The sequence below is a fragment of the Scyliorhinus torazame genome, chromosome 10 (genome assembly GCF_047496885.1).
Source record: "Scyliorhinus torazame isolate Kashiwa2021f chromosome 10, sScyTor2.1, whole genome shotgun sequence".
NCBI lineage: Eukaryota > Metazoa > Chordata > Chondrichthyes > Carcharhiniformes > Scyliorhinidae > Scyliorhinus > Scyliorhinus torazame.
The window spans coordinates 33,050,555-33,068,304 of NC_092716.1; the positions used below are offsets into that span (position 1 = coordinate 33,050,555).

General features: G+C 47.5%; 1 protein-coding gene across 2 annotated transcripts in view; it reads right to left on the bottom strand.

Annotated features, from left to right (window-relative positions):
• Nucleotides 1-17,750, bottom strand: part of cmip (c-Maf inducing protein) — a 281,360-nt gene that overhangs the window by 121,177 nt on the left and 142,433 nt on the right. For both annotated transcript variants that reach the window (XM_072517927.1, XM_072517928.1), the window contains exon 2: nucleotides 16,616-16,741. In XM_072517927.1, coding sequence (XP_072374028.1) covers nucleotides 16,616-16,741 — 126 coding nt within the window. The remainder of the gene's footprint in view (nucleotides 1-16,615; nucleotides 16,742-17,750) is intronic.

The window sequence follows — 17,750 nt, forward strand, 5'->3', positions numbered from 1 at the left end:
TAGCTCCAACCTCTGTGTGGTCACAGAAACAAAATAAAAATGGGAGTGAGCCCGGGCTTTGACGTTAATCCATTGATGACAAGGTAAATACTGCAAGTCCTTGCAAGCTCTCGTCTCTCTGAAATATTGGCAGTGGTCCTGGTTCCTATCTCCTATTACACTGCGCATTATTCCTGTTCTTTTGGATTTAAAAAAATTTGAAACACATAGCAAAAACCCATGACAAAACAAAAAAATAACCATGTTGGGAAGCATATGCATGCATTCAGAGACTTTTTTTCGAAGGTTGACTCATGTTGAAATTTTTTTAATGTACAGATTGGTTTTTGTTTTTGCAACTCAGTCCATTAGGAACATTGCTCATTATTATCTTTTCGTGAATGAACCTTCAACAAAAAAGATTTGGGGCGTGATTCAGCGGCCTGGTCAGCCCGACTTGGTTTTGGGAGCAGGCCTTTGAAGGCTCTCGCGGGTTTCGGGGTGCAGGAAACATCTTGCGAGATTAAATGGAATCACGTGAGACATCGCAGCCTGGGCATGATCCAGATCAGAGCCTAATGGATACCGCAGGGCAAGAGTTATATCTGGGGGAAAGGCAATTATGATGCGATGAGGCAAGACTTAGGATACATCGGATGGAGAGGAAAACTGCAGGGGATGGGCACAATGGAAATGTGGAGCTTGTTCAAGGAACAGCTACTGCGTGTCCTTGATAAGTATGTACCTGTCAGGCAGGGAGGAAGTGGTCGAGTGAGGGAACCGTGGTTTACTAAAGCAGTCAAAACACTTGTCAAGAGGAAGAAGGAGACTTATGTAAAGATGAGACATGAAGGTTCAGTTAGGGCGCTCGAGAGTTACAAGTTAGCTAGGAAGGACCTAAAGAGAGAACTAAGAAGAGCCAGAAGGGGACATGAGAACATGAGAAGTCTTTGGCAGGGAGGATCAAGGATAACCCTAAAGCTTTCTATAGGTATGTCAGGAATAAAAGAATGACTAGGGTAAGAGTAGGGCCAGTCAAGGACAGTAGTGGGAAGTTGTGCTTGGAGTCCGAGAAGATAGGAGAGGTGCTAAATGAATATTTTTCGTCAGTATTCACACAGGAAAAAGACAATGTTGTCAAGGAGAATACTGAGATTCAGGCTACTAGACTAGAAGGGTTTGAGGTTCATAAGGAGGAGGTGTTAGCAATTCTGGAAAGTGTGAAAATAGATAAGTCACCTGGGCCGGATGGGATTTATCCGAGGATTCTCTGGGAAGCTAGAGAGGAGATTGCTGAGCCTTTGGCCTTGATCTTTAAGTCATCTTTGTCTACAGGAATAGTGCCAGAAGACTGGAGGATAGCAAATGTTGTCCCCTTGTTCAAGAAGGGGAGTAGAGATAACCCCGGTAACTATAGACCAGTGAGCCTTACTTCTGTTGTGGGAAAAATCTTGGAAAGGTTTATAAGAGATAGGATGTATAATCATCTGGAAAGGAATAATTTGGTTAGAAATAGTCAACACGGTTTTGTGAAGGGTAGGTCGTGCCTCACAAACCTTATAGAGTTCTTTGAGAAGGTGACCAAACAGGTGGATGAGGGTAAAGCAGTTGATGTGGTGTATATGGATTTCAGTAAAGCGTTTGATAAGGTTCCCCATGGTAGGCTACTGCAGAAAATACGGACGCATGGGATTCAGGGTGATTTAGCAGTTTGGATCAGAAATTGGCTTGCTGGAAGAAGACAAAGGGTGGTGGTTGATGGGAAATGTTCAGACTGGAGTCCAGTTACTAGTGGTGTACCACAAGGATCTGTTTTGGGGCCACTACTGTTTGTCATTTTTATAAATGATCTGGAGGAGGGCGTAGAAGGATGGGTGAGTAAATTTGCAGATGACACTAAAGTCGGTGGAGTTGTGGACAGTGCGGAAGGATGTTACAAGTTACAGAGGGATATAGATAAGCTGCAGCGCTGGGCTGAGAGGTGGCAAATGGAGTTTAATGCAGAAAAGTGTGAGGTGATTCATTTTGGAAGGAATAACAGGAAGACAGAGTACTGGGCTAATGGTAAGATTCTTGGCAGTGTGGATGAGCAGAGAGATCTCGGTGTCCATGTACATAGATCCCTGAAAGTTGCCACCCAGGTTGAGAGGGTTGTTAAGAAGGCGTACGGTGTGTTAGCTTTTATTGGTAGAGGGATTGAGATTAGGAGCCATGAGGTCATGTTGCAGCTATACGGCACTCTGGTGCGGCCGCATTTGGAGTATTGCGTGCAATTCTGGTCGCCGCATTATAGGAAGGATGTGGAAGCATTGGAAAGGGTGCAGAGAAGATTTACCAGAATGTTGCCTGGTATGGAGGGAAGATCTTATGAGGAACGGCTGAGGGACTTGAGGCTGTTTTCGTTAGAGACAAGAAGGTTAAGAGGTGACTTATTTGAGGCATACAAGATGATCAGAGGATTGGATAGGGTGGATAGTGAGAGCCTTTTTCCTCGGATGGTGATGTCTAGCACGAAGGGACATACCTTTAAATTGAGGGGAGATAGATATAAGACAGATGTCAGAGGTAGGTTCTTTACTCAGAGAGTAGTAAGGGCGTCGAATGCCCTGCCTGCAACAGTAGTGGACTCGCCAACACTAAGGACATTCAAATGGTCATTGGATAGACATATGGACAATAAGGGAATAGCGTAGATGGGCTTTAGAGTGGTTTCACAGGTCGGCGCAACATCGAGGGCCGAAGGGCCTGTACTGCACTGTTATGTTCTATGTAAATATGTGTTTGCCGAATTCACCCAGCGCCTGGGACTCAACGGCTGTGCTTGGCTGACCCTGCCAGAACATCATTTATTAGTGGTCCACATAAACGTGGACCAGGCGTAACAGCACCTTGGGTGTCCCCCAGGCCATTGGAGACTCCTGAGTGGTCGGGGACAGGGCAGGGTGGCACTCTGGCACTCCCTCCAGCACCTGAGCACCATGGCACTGCCATCCTGGCACCCTGGCAGTACCATCCAGCCCGGATGGCACTGCCCTCCCGGCAGAGGCACTGCCAGGTTGGCATTGCCAGGGATTAGGCTCAGGCCGGCCTTGTCAGGTAGAGGGGGGGTTCCTGGGGGCATCGGCATGGTGGGGGGATGGGGAGTGAAGGGAATAATCGGGGTTACCGGACAAAATTCTGCCCCAATCTGAAAGGAGCTTTTCCTGCTGCCGAGCTTCAGCTCACCAGCAGGAAATCATTCTAAGTATGGCCTCGGCGGAGAGAATCTCCACGAGGCCAAAATAAAAGGCTAAGTGCCGTTGAATAGCTAGGTGGGGGCACTGCACCCATCGTGAAACACCTTGCTAAATGCGCCATTCAGATGACTTTTACTTCAGTCCGCTGAATCGCACCCTTTAAATCGAAGATTCATTTTTAATGAATTTCTGCTCACAAATTACTTAACATAAGGCATAGGAGCAGGAGTAGGCCATCTGGCCCTTCGCGCCTGCTCCACCATTCAATACTCCCATGGCTAATTTTCTACCTGAATTCTACTTATTCCCGCACGGTCCCCAGATCAGTTTATTTGCGTTTCTGCAAGTTCCAGAGAATAAGACAAAACAGAATTGAAGAAGGTCCAAAACGAATGATCATTCTTGACCAGTGTGATTGATCCGTTAGGACAGGTTATAGTATTGGAAACGGGGTGGTCTATTTACATAATTACATGGCAAGGTCCCATAAACACAATGTGATAATGACCAGATATCCTTTTAGTGATGTTGATTGAAGGATACATATTGACCAGGACACTGGGGGTCACTTTGCTGCTCTTCTTTGAAATAGCACCACAAGATCTTTTACATCTAACTGAGAGGGCAGATAGGCCTTCGAATTATCGGAAAGTTAGCACCTCTGACAGTGCAGTACTCCCTCAAGCCTGGGTTTCTAGCCTGATTTGGGAGCATGGTAAATGGTGAGGCAGATATGCAAAACCAAATGACTGCCATGGAGCTATCCCACTCAGTGGTGTCTTTAAAAATGGAAACAATCCCATTCAATCCATCAGCAAGTGATTCAAATATTCAACCTAACTACTGCATTGGGCCTAGTCATAAATAATGAACAAGCACACCGTGCAGAGGTCAAACTGGTCCCTTGTCTTTCAGAATGGGTAAGATGATCAATTCTTTGAGGAAAAGGTTTCTTTTTTTTTTGTTAAAACATTTTCTCCCTTTTCCTAGAACACACATCAGGGGCTGGAGTTTCAATTCCCTGTGGGGGCGAGTGCAGATGCAAGCTCTCGGAAGGCATGCCAATCAACTAACTCCTCCATGGTGCTATGCAATATTCAAAAGGGAGGGTGGGATAGGGCGGGTGATCCTGCAACCCACACAGCTCCAGTGAACTGGCTTCTAAGCTCATTGAAGAGTTTGTTAACAGCTTGGACAGGGACAGAAGGACATTTTCTAAAGGAAGAATGGGAAGAGTGAATCGTTTGTGGGCATTGGAGCACAGCAGGGAGCCATTATTTATTGTTGCTGCTGATATACACTCTCGGGGAGATAAATGGGAAAGTCAAACCCAGGTTCTCATGTGGTGGCACTAAGATGGCATTGCTTGAGCAAAATGAAGTGCCCCATGAGTGAACATCTGGGCATTTGTTTAGGCAGCAAGGCTGCCTGCCCTCTGCTCTCCTTCCTCTGCCTCAAGGCAATGGCAAACCCAAAATTATGGCCGCCAGCTGTCTTTGAGAATCATCCTCCACACAGTTACTGCCTCACCAGAAGGCACTTGCTAATTGGGTGTCAAACCCACCTGTGACCCAATTAGGGCCAATATGTATCAAAATAGCATCACATCAGTGATGCCGGCACAGTGTGGGGGTCACAAATTTATCGGGATATCGTGTTCCTGACTCCAGATTGAAAATCCAGCCTCCTTACTGGCCAGAAAGTAAGTTGGCAACAGCATCCTAAGGTTGCTCCATCTGCCTTTGAAGTTGGAGAATAGGCCATGTGTTGTGGGGTTACACGCAGGCTTGCCTCTCGCTTTTCCTTTTTTGCTTGTCGGTAAAAGCTTTCTCCCAGCTGGATAGATAAGGCTAGAAGTTAATCATAGGAGGGTTCTTTTAGCCAAGTGCATGCCCTGCTGCCCTGTGTCTTCAAATACAAGGCTGGCCATCCAGTAGCATTGCTATCATTGTAGAAGAAGCTGTGTTTGCCTCCAAGCTTCATCTGGAAATCAATGCCAGCCCCTGCTCACAAAAGAAAATCATTTCTGGAAACATTTAAAACAAATCCAAATTTATTTGACGACGTTAAGATAGAGAAGTTTTTTTTATGGCCACAGCCACTCCTGATGCAACTATCCTTCATATCTGGGAAAAGAGCCAACATCCATTTATTTTATTTCTCTCGTAAATAGCATACGGGCAAACATTCCAGATTTCCTGGGGGAAAGATCAGCAATCATAATGGCAACTGAGGGTTAGGGGTGGGTGAAAGGGTGGTGGTGGTTTTGGGGGGGGGGGGGGGGGGCAGACAGAATAGAGCCGCGGTAAGCATTTTTTCTCAAAAAAGTTTCATGGCCATTTTAGGAAGCAAATTCAAATGATGACAGCTTTTCCTTAAAATATTTAATAATGACTGACGCTGGAAATGAAATATTTCACCAGCTAGTATCGTATTTCCAAAATTATTCTTTTCACTGCTGGATTTTAGTACTGTAAATTTTACTGAATCCCTTTTGATGTTGTATCTCTTGAAAGGTCCAGGTATTAATGAAGTCGTACAGCACTTTGTACCATAATTACCCCTCCCAATCAAGGGGGGAAAAAATGGAACTGAATAAAACTTTTTTTTTTTAATTAAGGGCCAATTTAGTGTTGCCAATCCACCTACCATGCACACCTTTTGGTTGTGGGGGTGTATATCATGCAGACACGGGGAGAATGTGCAAACGCCACACGGACAGTGACCCAGGGCAGGGAATTGAACCCAGGTCCTCAGCGCCGTAGGCAGCAGTGCTAACCACTGTGCCACGCGCCGCCCTGAAGGTCACCTAAAGTTACGAATTTGTTTTGTTCACACAAAATATATTTAAAGATCTCCGAGGATAAAATGGACATGTCTATTAATTAAACTTAAATAAAAAAGTGCATGGAAAATGATGCTTAGAAACATTTTTTATTGCAACTATGTACATTTTTTTACATTCATTCTGAGATAAAATGACCTTCATTTTTTTTTTCCTTTTTCCCTAAACTTTAGAGTACCCACTTTTTTTTTTTTCCAGTTAAGGGGCAATTTAATGTGGTCAATCCAGCTAACCTACACATCTTTGGGTTGTGGGGTGAAACCCACGCAGACACGGGAGAATGTGCAAACTCCACACGAGCATTGACCCAGGGTCGGGATTCGAACTCGGGTCCTCAGTGCCGTAGGCGGTAGTGCTAACCACTAGGTCACGTGCCGCCCCATAAAATAACCTTCATTACCATGATATGGTTTAATACAGACACACTGATAGGGCGGCAAGTGGCGCAGTGGAAAGCACTGGGACTACGACACTGAGGACCTGGGTTCAAATCCCGGCCCTGGGTCACTGTCCATGTGGAGTTTGCACATTCCCCCGTGTCTGCGTGGGTTTCACGCCCACAACCTCAAGAATGGCTGGCACGAGGTGACATAGCTTTAAACTGAGGGGTAATAGATATAGGACAGAGGTCAGAGGTAGGTTCTTTATGCAAAGAGTAGTGAGGCCGTGGAATGCCCTACCTGCTACAGTAGTGAACTCGCCAACATTGAGGGCATTTAAAAGTTTATTGGATAAACATATGGATGATAATGGCATAGTGTAGGTTAGATGGCTTTTGTTTCGGTGCAACATCGTGGGCCGAAGGGCCTGTACTGCGCTGTATTGTTCTATGTTCTATGTGCAGGTTAGGATTGGCCTCGCTAAATTGCCCCTTATTTGGAAAAAAAATAATTGGGTTCTCTTAAATTTATTTTAAAAAGTACAGATGCACTGATTAATCAGGTTGTTAATAATGTTTTGAAAGAGCAATGTAAAAAAAAAAATAACGATTTACAGGAGCACAGGGGTGGCATGGTGGTGCAGTGGTTAGCACTGCTGCCTCACAGCGCCGAGGACCCGGGTTCGATCCCGGCCCCAGATCACTGTCTGTGTGAAGTTTGCACATTCTCCCAGTGTCTGCGTGGGTCTCATCCCTGTCGTGTTGGGTGTTCCGATATACAAACGAACCAACACGGTTGTAGATGGTACAACTCTGTTTTATTATTCGGTATAATAACAACTGTTAACTTCTGGCTGTGGTTCGTACTTCACCAGTTAACCTGTGGACCCAGCCTTAGCACTATCCTAGAGAGGCACTCAGCACATGGTGTATGTCTGAGTGGCACGCTGTGAGCTCTGTGCTCTGAGCTATCTCCTGGTGGAATGAGCGGGAACTGTGGTGTTCCCTGTTTTATAGTGCGTGTGCTCTCACTGGTGATTGGCTGTGATGCTGTGTGCGTGTTGATTGGTCCGTCGACCTGTCCATCAGTGTGTGTGTGATTGCAACATGATATGTTAATATGGATATCATGACATCCCCCACAAACCCAAATATGTGCAGCGTATGAAAATTGGCCACGCTAAATTGGCCGTTATTTGGGAAAACAAATGAATTGGGTGATTTACATTTATTTTTTAAAGTTACAGGAGCACAAAAGAGACTGAAAAAATAATTTTAAAAGGTTTATAATTTGCCTCATCATGAATAAAATGAAAACAAATTTCTTGCGAAAGGTTTTTCTGACCCGGAACATTTTAAATCTACTACTTTTGCTTGTATTTGTCTCAGAGACATAAAAATATATTTGCATTAACGGAAAAACACACATATAAATATAATTCCGCTCTGTTGGGAGTACGGGAGAAAAAAGGCACGCGTTCTAGTCACAGAGAATAGAGGTTTACAGACACAATGTGTACCCAAATTTTTAAAAAATAAGTTTAGACAGTATATTACCCTCCCGCCCCATCTAGTAGTTATATAGCCAGCCGTCCATTCTTGAGACAATAAAAAGAAACTGCAATAGTGTTTAAGCATTAAAAAATCTTAGAAAAGTACCACTGAAGATTTATGTTCGCTGAAAACAATTCAGAAATTGCTCCCTTCACCATTATTTCTGTCTGAACTAGGACCCAGAGTTATGTACTTTTAAACTAACAAGATACGATGGTTTTGCACAGTCTCTGCAGATTTGCTATAAGCATCGTATTGCTTTGAAATTGATGCTAAATAGACAAGAACCAGCCATTGAAATTAACCCGGATTTTTTTTATCTCATTGAACAAACTTTGTGGTGTGTTATTCATTCAAAAAAAACTTTTCGATTAAGATCGGTTTCAGAAAAAGATACATTCATTGTAAAATCACTGTGTCCTACTATGCTGGGTTGCAAAGGGAACAATGTTAAACTTTTTTAAAAAAATTAAATTAAATCCTTGTTACGAATTTTAAAATGGAGCATTAGCAATGTTTAACATTCCAACCAGTGACTGACCGATGCTGTTTGCAATTGTTAATATTTAACAATGGTATCATTATCATCAATAAACACAGGGGGCTTTTAGCAAATGATGTCCGTTGGCAAACAACCTTACAAATGACTATTGTGGAGATACTTTGCTTTGGAAATCCATGCTGTGAAAGTGTACTGTTGAGTGTAATCAATTAAGCTAACAGCTAGTCCTTCAAAAAATAATAAGCACCGAGTGCTGGTTCCATTCCATCCCTGTCTTGGGGGTTTATTACTTAGTGAATAACAATGTGACTGGAACCACCTTCCTGGTATGCCACAAAGTAATTATTTGTGTTGTTGCACAATTAGACATGTCTAAATGCCAGATGACAGCCATCCTTAAACAGTATTTTCACTGGGATAATACAGCATTGCTGTTATCACATGTGTGTGGCTGATTTAGCTCAGTTGGCTAGACAGCTGGTTTGTGATGCAGAGCGAGGCCAACAGCGGGGTTCAATTCCCGTACTGGCTGAGGTTATTCATGAAGGCTCCACCTTCTCAACCTTGTCCCTGGCTTGAGGTGATCCTCAGGTTAGACCCCCTGCCAGTCAGCTCTCCCCCCTCAAAGAAGAAAGCTGCTATGTCAGTCGTGCTCAGTTGGCAACATTCTTGCTTCGGAGTACGAAGGTTCTGGTTTTAATCTGACGCCAGAACTCAAACACAAAAGTTAAGGCTGAAACAGCTGAGTAATTGCTGCACAGTCAGAAGTGTTCTCTTGCAGATGAGATGTCTGCCCTTCCACATGCATGTAAAAGATCCCATAGTTTTACTTTGAAGAGGAGCAGGGGAGATACACCCAGTATTTATTCCTCAATCAACATCACAAAAACAGATTATTTGGTCATTATCAAACTGCTGTTTGTGAGAACTTGCTGTGTGCAAATTAGCTACTGCATTCCCTACACTGGTTGCACTTCTAAAAGTACTTCATTGGCTGTAGAGATGAGATGCGCCGGTGGCCGTGAGAAGCATGATATAAATGCAAGTCTCTCTATCTCTAAGTAAATAGATGGTCCAGCTGCCGTTTTCCTGCTCACTGAAATGGTTCCCGTAGCAGCGAAGGCCTACAGTTTTCTTGTGAAATGAAGATCAGCAAGTTCCATTTCTGCCACTTTCTGATGGGAGAATAGCACCTGCTGGGAATCTGAAAGAGGGAGGCCAGCACTTGGGTCTCTCCCCTGGAATCAAAACTGAAGGAAGCGAGCCTAAATTAGGTTGCAGGTGGCTTTACACAAGCCTTGGAGGTCAGGCTGGTGAACAGTATTACAGGTTAAATATCCCTTATCCAAAATGCTTTGGGTCCAGTGTGTATCGGATTTCGGAATATATTGCGCATGTTGGGAACTGCGCATGTGCAGCACACATTGGGAACTGCGCATGTGCGGAACATTGGGAACTGCGCATGTGCAGTGTGTTGGGAGCTGCACATGTGCGGTGTGGCTTGGGGACTGCACATGTGCGGTGTACATTGGGAGCTGCACATGTGCGGTGCGGTTTGGGAACTGCACATGTGCGGTGCACGTTGGGAGCTGCACATGTGCGGTGCGCGTTGGGAGCTGCACATGTGCGGTGCGCGTTGGGAGCTGCACATGTGCGGTGCGCGTTGGGAACTGCACATGTGCGGTGTGCGTTGGGAACTGCACATGTGCGGTGCGCGTTGGGAACTGCACATGTGCTGTGCACATTGGGAACTGCACATGTGCGGTGCGCGTTAGGAACTGCACATGTGCGGTGTGCGTTGGGAGCTGCACATGTGTGGTGTGCGTTGGGAACTGCACATGTGCGGTGTGCGTTGGGAACTGCACATGTGCGGTGCGCGTTGGGAACTGCACATGTGCTGTGCACATTGGGACCTGCACATGTGCGGTGCGCGTTAGGAACTGCACATGTGCAGTACGCGTTGGGAACTGCACATGTGCGGTGCGCGTTGGGAGCTGCACATGTGCGGTGCGCGTTGGGAGCTGCACATGTGCGGTGCGCGTTGGGAGCTGCACATGTGCGGTGCGCGTTGGGCGCTGCACATGTGCGGTGCGCGTTGGGAACTGCACATGTGCGGTGCGCGTTGGGAACTGCACATGTGCGGTGCACATTGGGAACTGCACATGTGCGGTGCGGTTTGGGAACTGCACATGTGCGGTGCGCGTTGGGAGCTGCACATGTGCGGTGCGCGTTGGGAGCTGCACATGTGCGGTGCGCGTTGGGAGCTGCACATGTGCGGTGCGCGTTGGGAGCTGCACATGTGCGGTGCGCGTTGGGAGCTGCACATGTGCGGTGTGCGTTGGGAACTGCACATGTGCGGTGCGCGTTGGGAACTGCACATGTGCTGTGCACATTGGGAACTGCACATGTGCGGTGCGCGTTAGGAACTGCACATGTGCGGTGCGCGTTGGGAACTGCACATGTGCGGTGCGCGTTGGGAGCTGCACATGCGCGGTGCGCGTTGGGAGCTGCACATGCGCGGTGCGCATTGGGAGCTGCACATGTGCGGTGCGCGTTGGGAGCTGCACATGTGCGGTGCGCGTTGGGAACTGCACATGTGCGGTGCGCGTTGGGAACTGCACATGTGCGGTGCGCGTTGGGAACTGCACATGTGCGGTGCACATTGGGAACTACACATGTGCGGTGCGGTTTGGGAACTGCACATGTGCGGTGCGCGTTGGGAGCTGCACATGTGCGGTGCGCGTTGGGAGCTGCACATGTGCGGTGCGCGTTGGGAGCTGCACATGTGCGGTGTGCGTTGGGAGCTGCACATGTGCGGTGCGCGTTGGGAGCTGCACATGTGCGGTGCGCGTTGGGAACTGCACATGTGCGGTGCGCGTTGGGAACTGCACATGTGCGGTGCACATTGGGAACTGCACATGTGCGGTGCGCGTTAGGAACTGCACATGTGCGGTGCGCGTTGGGAACTGCACATGTGCGGTGCGCGTTGGGAACTGCACATGTGCGGTGCGCGTTGGGAACTGCACATGTGCGGTGCGCGTTGGGAACTGCGCATGTGTGGCGCGTGTTGGGAACTGCACATGTGTGGTGCGCGCTGGGAGCTGCACATGTGTGGTGCGCATTGGGAACTGCACATGTGCGGTGCGCGTTGGTAACAGCACATGTGCGGTGCATGTTGGGAACTGCGCACGGGTGGTATGTGTTGGGAACTGCGCATGTGTGGCGCGTGCTGGGAACTGAACTTGTGTGGAACGCAGAAATGGCGCGTGTTTGGCACATGTTGGGAACTATGCATGTGCGGAAAGTTGAGAACTGCGCATGTGCGGTGGCATTGGGAACTGTTCATTGCCCGGGAGCCTTGTGGGGTTTGCCACTGGTGATGTCACGGCGGCGCTCGCAAAAAAGTGCAGATTCAGGAGTTTTTCATTTTTAGAAATTTCGGAGAAGGGATGCTAATCCTGGATATGAATGCACGATTTTTGTTCTTCAGAGTCAGGTTTTTTTTTAAATAAGGAATGATTTATTTCCAAATAATGAATCTTTGCTTTGCTTAATTGGTAACAATCTCTCTCGGTTCAGAGAGCTGGAGTTTGAATCTCATTCCAGGTCTTGCATTTATAATCTACACTAATACGAGGGAAGCACGGTGGCGCAGTGGTTAGCACTGCTGCCTCACGGCCCTGAAGATTTGGGTTTGATCCCGGCCCCTGTTCGTACATTTATAATTCACGTTGAATCAAAACTTTTTTTTTTAATTTAGAGTACCCAATTCATTTTTTCCAATTAAGGGGCAATTTAGCGTGGCCAATCCACCAACACTGCATATCTTTGGGTTGTGGGGGCGAAACCCACGCAAATACGGAGAGAATGTGCAAACTCCACACAGACAGTGACCCAGAGCCGGGATCGAACCAGGGATCTCAGCGCCGTGAGGTCTCCCACTCCCCCATCTTGTCAGCTGCATAGCCCACCTGCTCTGGAATTCACTACCTAATCCCCTCAATCTTCCATTTCCATTAACACTCTCCTTTCCAGAGCTTCCTGCCATGTGACCCAGCTTTTGGTCAACCGTTCAAATATTGCCTTCTTCGGATCAACCCAGTTAGCTTTTTATAAATCGATAAAGCACAATGCGGCATGTTTTATCCACTAAAAGCACGATGGGCATTATTTAACTAAATGGGAACAAAGTCCCATCGCGAGCACGTTTGGCTGTGTATTTCCCGGCGCTCACAGCACCGAGAAACACAACGCTATCAAACAGCACTCAGGTTAGACAGGGGGCCTCAGCGGTGGAACGCATGGCGAGGCGCACATCGCCCCGTTTTCTGTACTGAGGAGCTCCGCTCGCCAGAACTCCTCGGTGTAGTGAGAGATCAGGACGTCATTTAAAAACAGCATCCTGGGGCGAGATTCTCCGACCCCCCGCCGGGTCGGAGAATCGCCGGGGGCTGGCGTGAATCCCGCCCCCGCTGGTTGCCGAATTCTCCGGCACCGGAGATTCTGCGGGGGCGGGAATCGCGCCACGCCGGTTGGCGGGCCCCCCCCCCCCATCCCCCCCCCCCCCATCCCCCCCCCCCCCCCCCCCCCCGCGATTCTCTGACCCGGATGGGCCGAACTCCTGCTGCTAGGATGCCTGTCCCGCCGGCGTAAATTAAACCACCTCTCTTACCGGTGGGACAAGGCGGCGCGGGTGGGCTCCGGGGTCCTGGGGGGGGCGCGGGGCGATCTGGCCCGGGTGATGCCCCCACGGTGGCCTGGCCCGCGATCGGGTCCCACCGATCCGCGGGGGGGCCTGTGCCATGGGGGCACTCTTTTCCTTCCACCTTCGCCACGGTCTCCACCATGGCGGAGGTGGAAGAGACTCCCTCCACAGCGCATGCGCGTGGATGCTGTGAGCGGCCGCTGACTCTCCCGCGCATGCGCCACCCGGCAATGTCATTTCCGTGCCAGCTGGTGGGGCACCAAAGGCCTTTTCCGCCAGCTGGCAGGGCGGAAATCAGTCCGGCACGGGCCTGGCCCCTCAAGGTTAGGGCTCGGCCCCCCAAGATGCGGAGGATTCCGCACCTTTGGGGCGGCGCGATGCCGGACTGATTTGCCCCGTTTTTGGCGCCGGTAGGCGGACATCGCGCCGATACTGGAGAATTTTGCCCCTGATCCCTGGAGCCCCAAGTGACACCTGACTCCTCCTCCATGCATCAACTCACTATTTGGGGGTCCTCTGGCCCCCTCCCAACCCCATGCAGGGCACCCCCGGCTCCATCGCCACTACGTGAAAAATGCCAGCTTGGCACTGCCAAACTGGTACCCTGACAGTGCCACCTGAGAGATGCAAGGCTGGCACCCAGGTGGCACTGCTAGGAGCTCCAGTGGCACCAGCAGTGCCAGCGTACCACCCTGCCCAAAGGGCATGCACCTGGGGGCCTCCAGTTCCCTGGAGACCACCCAGCTGCCATTCTGTCTGATCCTTAATTGTGGAGACCAGTACTGAACAACGCTCGCCCGAGGTCTCCAAGGTGAAGGGGATAGATCCTGATTCCTCAGGAAACTGCGCATTAAAGTTAGACTAGCTGTCTTGCTCTAATACGCAGATTTACCAAAAACGTGATCTCACGAGGAGCTGTGAGCCAGGTATCCCATTAGGCTCATCTAAATATGTCTGTTCTGTATTGAATCATGGAATCACGGAAGGAGGCCGTTTGGCCCATAGAGTCTGCACTGACCCTCACTTACCGAGGCCCAAACCCGCACCCATCCCCTTCCCAGCAAGGCCTCAACTGGGCGTCATTGAGTAGTCCATGCAAACGTGGACCAATCGTAACGGGACGTGGGGAAGCTCCCAGGCCAATGGAAATCTCTAGGTGGTTGGGCTCTGGGCAGGGTGGTACCCTTACACTCACACTGGTATCTGGGCACCTTGGCACTGCCAGCCTGGCACTACCCGCATGCCTGGGTGGCACTGCCAGGGTGTCACATTGGCACTGCCAAGGTTCCCGGCTGCTAGGTTGCCCATGCCAAGGGTCGGGCCCGGGGTGCTTTGCCCTCAAGAGGTGGGGCTCTTGGTGCCAGGAAGAGGTAAATTGGGTGCAGTGGGATGGTCCGGAGTCCGCGATGGGGATGCTGAGGGGGGGTGGGGTGAAGAGGTCGAAGGATCGGGGCTGCATTTATAAATGGTGCCCCAATCCGCGAATACTCTTCCTGCACTGGTGAGCCATTGCAAGAAATTATGTAAATGCGGCCGATGGGCGGTCCCCGCCATGGCCAAAAAAGCCCGGCAAAGTGCCGTTGAAAGCGGGGTTCTTCTCGCCGCCACAACCGGCAAGGAACACCCCACTAAACGCACCCAAAACCAGACCCTGACTCTTTGCTGTTAAATCGCACCCAATATCCTTTCATGGATAATACTCTTTACCTCTTTTGTTCAATTCATCTGTAATTCTAACTTAGCTTTAATCAATATTCAACATATGTGAACTGTACGAATGGGTAACGTTATTCTGTAAGACTCTAAACTCAACCTACATTGGTAAATTGAAATCTACAGCAGCAGCAATCCTGCACCACCCTCAGGAAAGTTAGCATGTGTGATTTGGGATGGCGAGGAATCATTCTTTTGCTTTCAATAACATTTCTGTCAGATAATCAAGTCAGTGAAATATGCTGCTCTTAAAGGGGGCACCCACCCGAGCTAAAATCTCGAACTAAATCCCCCTCCAAACCAGCTTGGGGTATGTATGAGGTTTGAGCCTTCATGAATATTCTAAATTGAAGAGAACCTAACTCCATAATTCATTGGACCAAACAAGGGCACTTAACAAGAAAGTAAATCGATGGGAGTCCAAATTAGTTACAACCTTTGGTAAATTTGTCAATAAACAATCGGGACTCTGACCATTTGGAAAAGTAACAAAGTGCAGGGTAGGGGGAGAAGACAGCTGAATGGCACTAGGTGACTAAGGGCCACTGCAGACCTGATGAGCAGAATGGCCTTCTCTGCACTGCAACAATTCTGTGATTGTGTGAGTATTGCCTTCCCTTGACTTTTTCCAAGAATCACTGGGAACATTGAAACTTAATTAAATTAAAAACCCCATGGCCAAAAGGAATTTAAGGGTAGGACCGTACAACTAAAGGGTTGACTGCACGGAAAGGTAAGACTGCGTCCCTCTTGAGAGACCTTCTCCTGCCTTGTTCAAAAGTTACAGATGGGGAAAGAAAGCGGAAAAAAAGGACGCCCCAAATCAAAAGAACAAAACGTAAGGGGGAAAAAGATTATTTGGGAGTGTATTCCAGCAGGCTGAGAAAATTGTTCAAATCTATCGGGATCAGTTACATTGAATTCACCGAAGAGTTGGGTTTGTGGAGTTGCTTGCTGGCTGAAATTTGTTAAGAAATTCAAATGCCTCATTCAGAATAAATTTATTTGATTCAAATATATCGAGGTTATCAAGTCTGATCAGAAAATAAAGCAGCATATTATGTGACTGTAATGGCAAACCCATTTTTCCCCTTATGAAATCCAAAAGTTGCTGTCAGTGACTCCCTGCTCCTCCACACTTAACTGATGAGAATCTCCCATTTTGCACTGTAAAATCACTGCTAAAAACAGAAAACATTATGCCTCCTCAATTTGAGTTGTAATTGGATTTTTAACGCACTAAGTCATAACTAATGCTTAAATGCCTCTCTAGCCCTGAAAAACTAATTATATATTTGTGTAATGCCAAATTTTTCTATAATGATGAATGTTCTATTGTTTTCTTTATTTTTTGAGTTTATGATGGTTCAGCTTCTAATGTGAATGTCACAATCTTTATTTCACTCCCCTGTCACGAAGCACGCTGATATTATGTGGGAGGGTAACCCTAAATTGGAACACTGGTTCGTGGGGGTGTATAGTTTTATTTTGTGATGGCTGACACACAAAATGCTCGTTGGGAGAGGTAAGTGGTAATTATTAGTTTTAGCTAACCTTTCCCTCTGCCAAATCTTCAGACATTTGTGGTCACCTTCCGAATGTAATCTCCCACCCTTCCACCCTTTCCCCCAAAATGAAGTGGCTGCAAAATGGTTCCCAGTGAGGTGCTTGAATTTCTCTGAGGCAACACATAATACCTTACCTGAAGTAGAACAGTGCCTCCAGGGATGGTGAGCTGTAAACAGTATTTAGGTGCATTCTCCCATGACAACAGTTGAACGTCCTCAATAGCACTGTATGAGATGGCATTCTCCATATAACCAGCAGGCTGCAAAGAAAGGAAAAAAAGTATTCTGCATTAAATGGCCAGCTTAAACAGCAAATAAGAAAACAAAATCAATTATTGTCCACTTTTCTTGCAGGTGATTGGGGGCGGCATCGGGAGGTAAAGATGCCCAGTAAGGGTATTAATTTTGTCCGACCTATGGGGCCCAGTAATATTTGGTGGTCCAGCCCAGTGATTTATGTGGTGTGATATTCCCAGTCACGAAATGGACCTCTCTCAGAAAGAGTGAGGCTATGCTGAAATGTATTCCATAAAAAGGGAGAAAAATACCTGCATACCAGCTCGGTCAGACGAGAGCAATACAGCTTTTGCAAAGGTTGCTACAATATTGCTTGGAAAATATCTCATGAGAAATAAAGAATTTTCAATGGCATTTGAACATAATTCTAACAAACCGCTTTACCTTCAGACTGATATTTATTTTTAAAGATGAATATGGAAGTCAATCCTGAAGACGGGGCATATTGTATTCGAAACATTAACTTGGTTTCTCTCGCCACAGGAGCTGCCAGACCTGCTGAGTTTTTCTAGGACTTTTTGTTTTTATTTCAGGTCTCCAGCATCTGCGGTATTATGCTTTTTTAAAAGGCCTTTTGAAGGCCAAAAAGGCAAAATCCATCGCTTATCAGTTTGCATCAAAGTTGAAATGTTCAGCCCCTGTCCTGTACTTGCACTTGGGTACCATCCAATGCCAGAAGCCCTGCTGATACTGAACAAGCACACATGAACCATGTAACTCTTAACTGTCGTTAACAAGATGGACGAGCATTAAATGTCTGACTCTCCATCTGTAGAACCCAACAATGAGAAACCTGCCCAGGCCATTTTTCTTTTGGCTCCTGACCAATATTTCTAATACTGAATATTTACAAAGAGAAAATCTGCTCTCTATAAACTGCAACTTAATTTATTCACGCAAGACTTATGGTTTGCCATAACATACTACACCTCATGACTTTGCACAATAGTGGAAAACAGGCAACAACAAGTG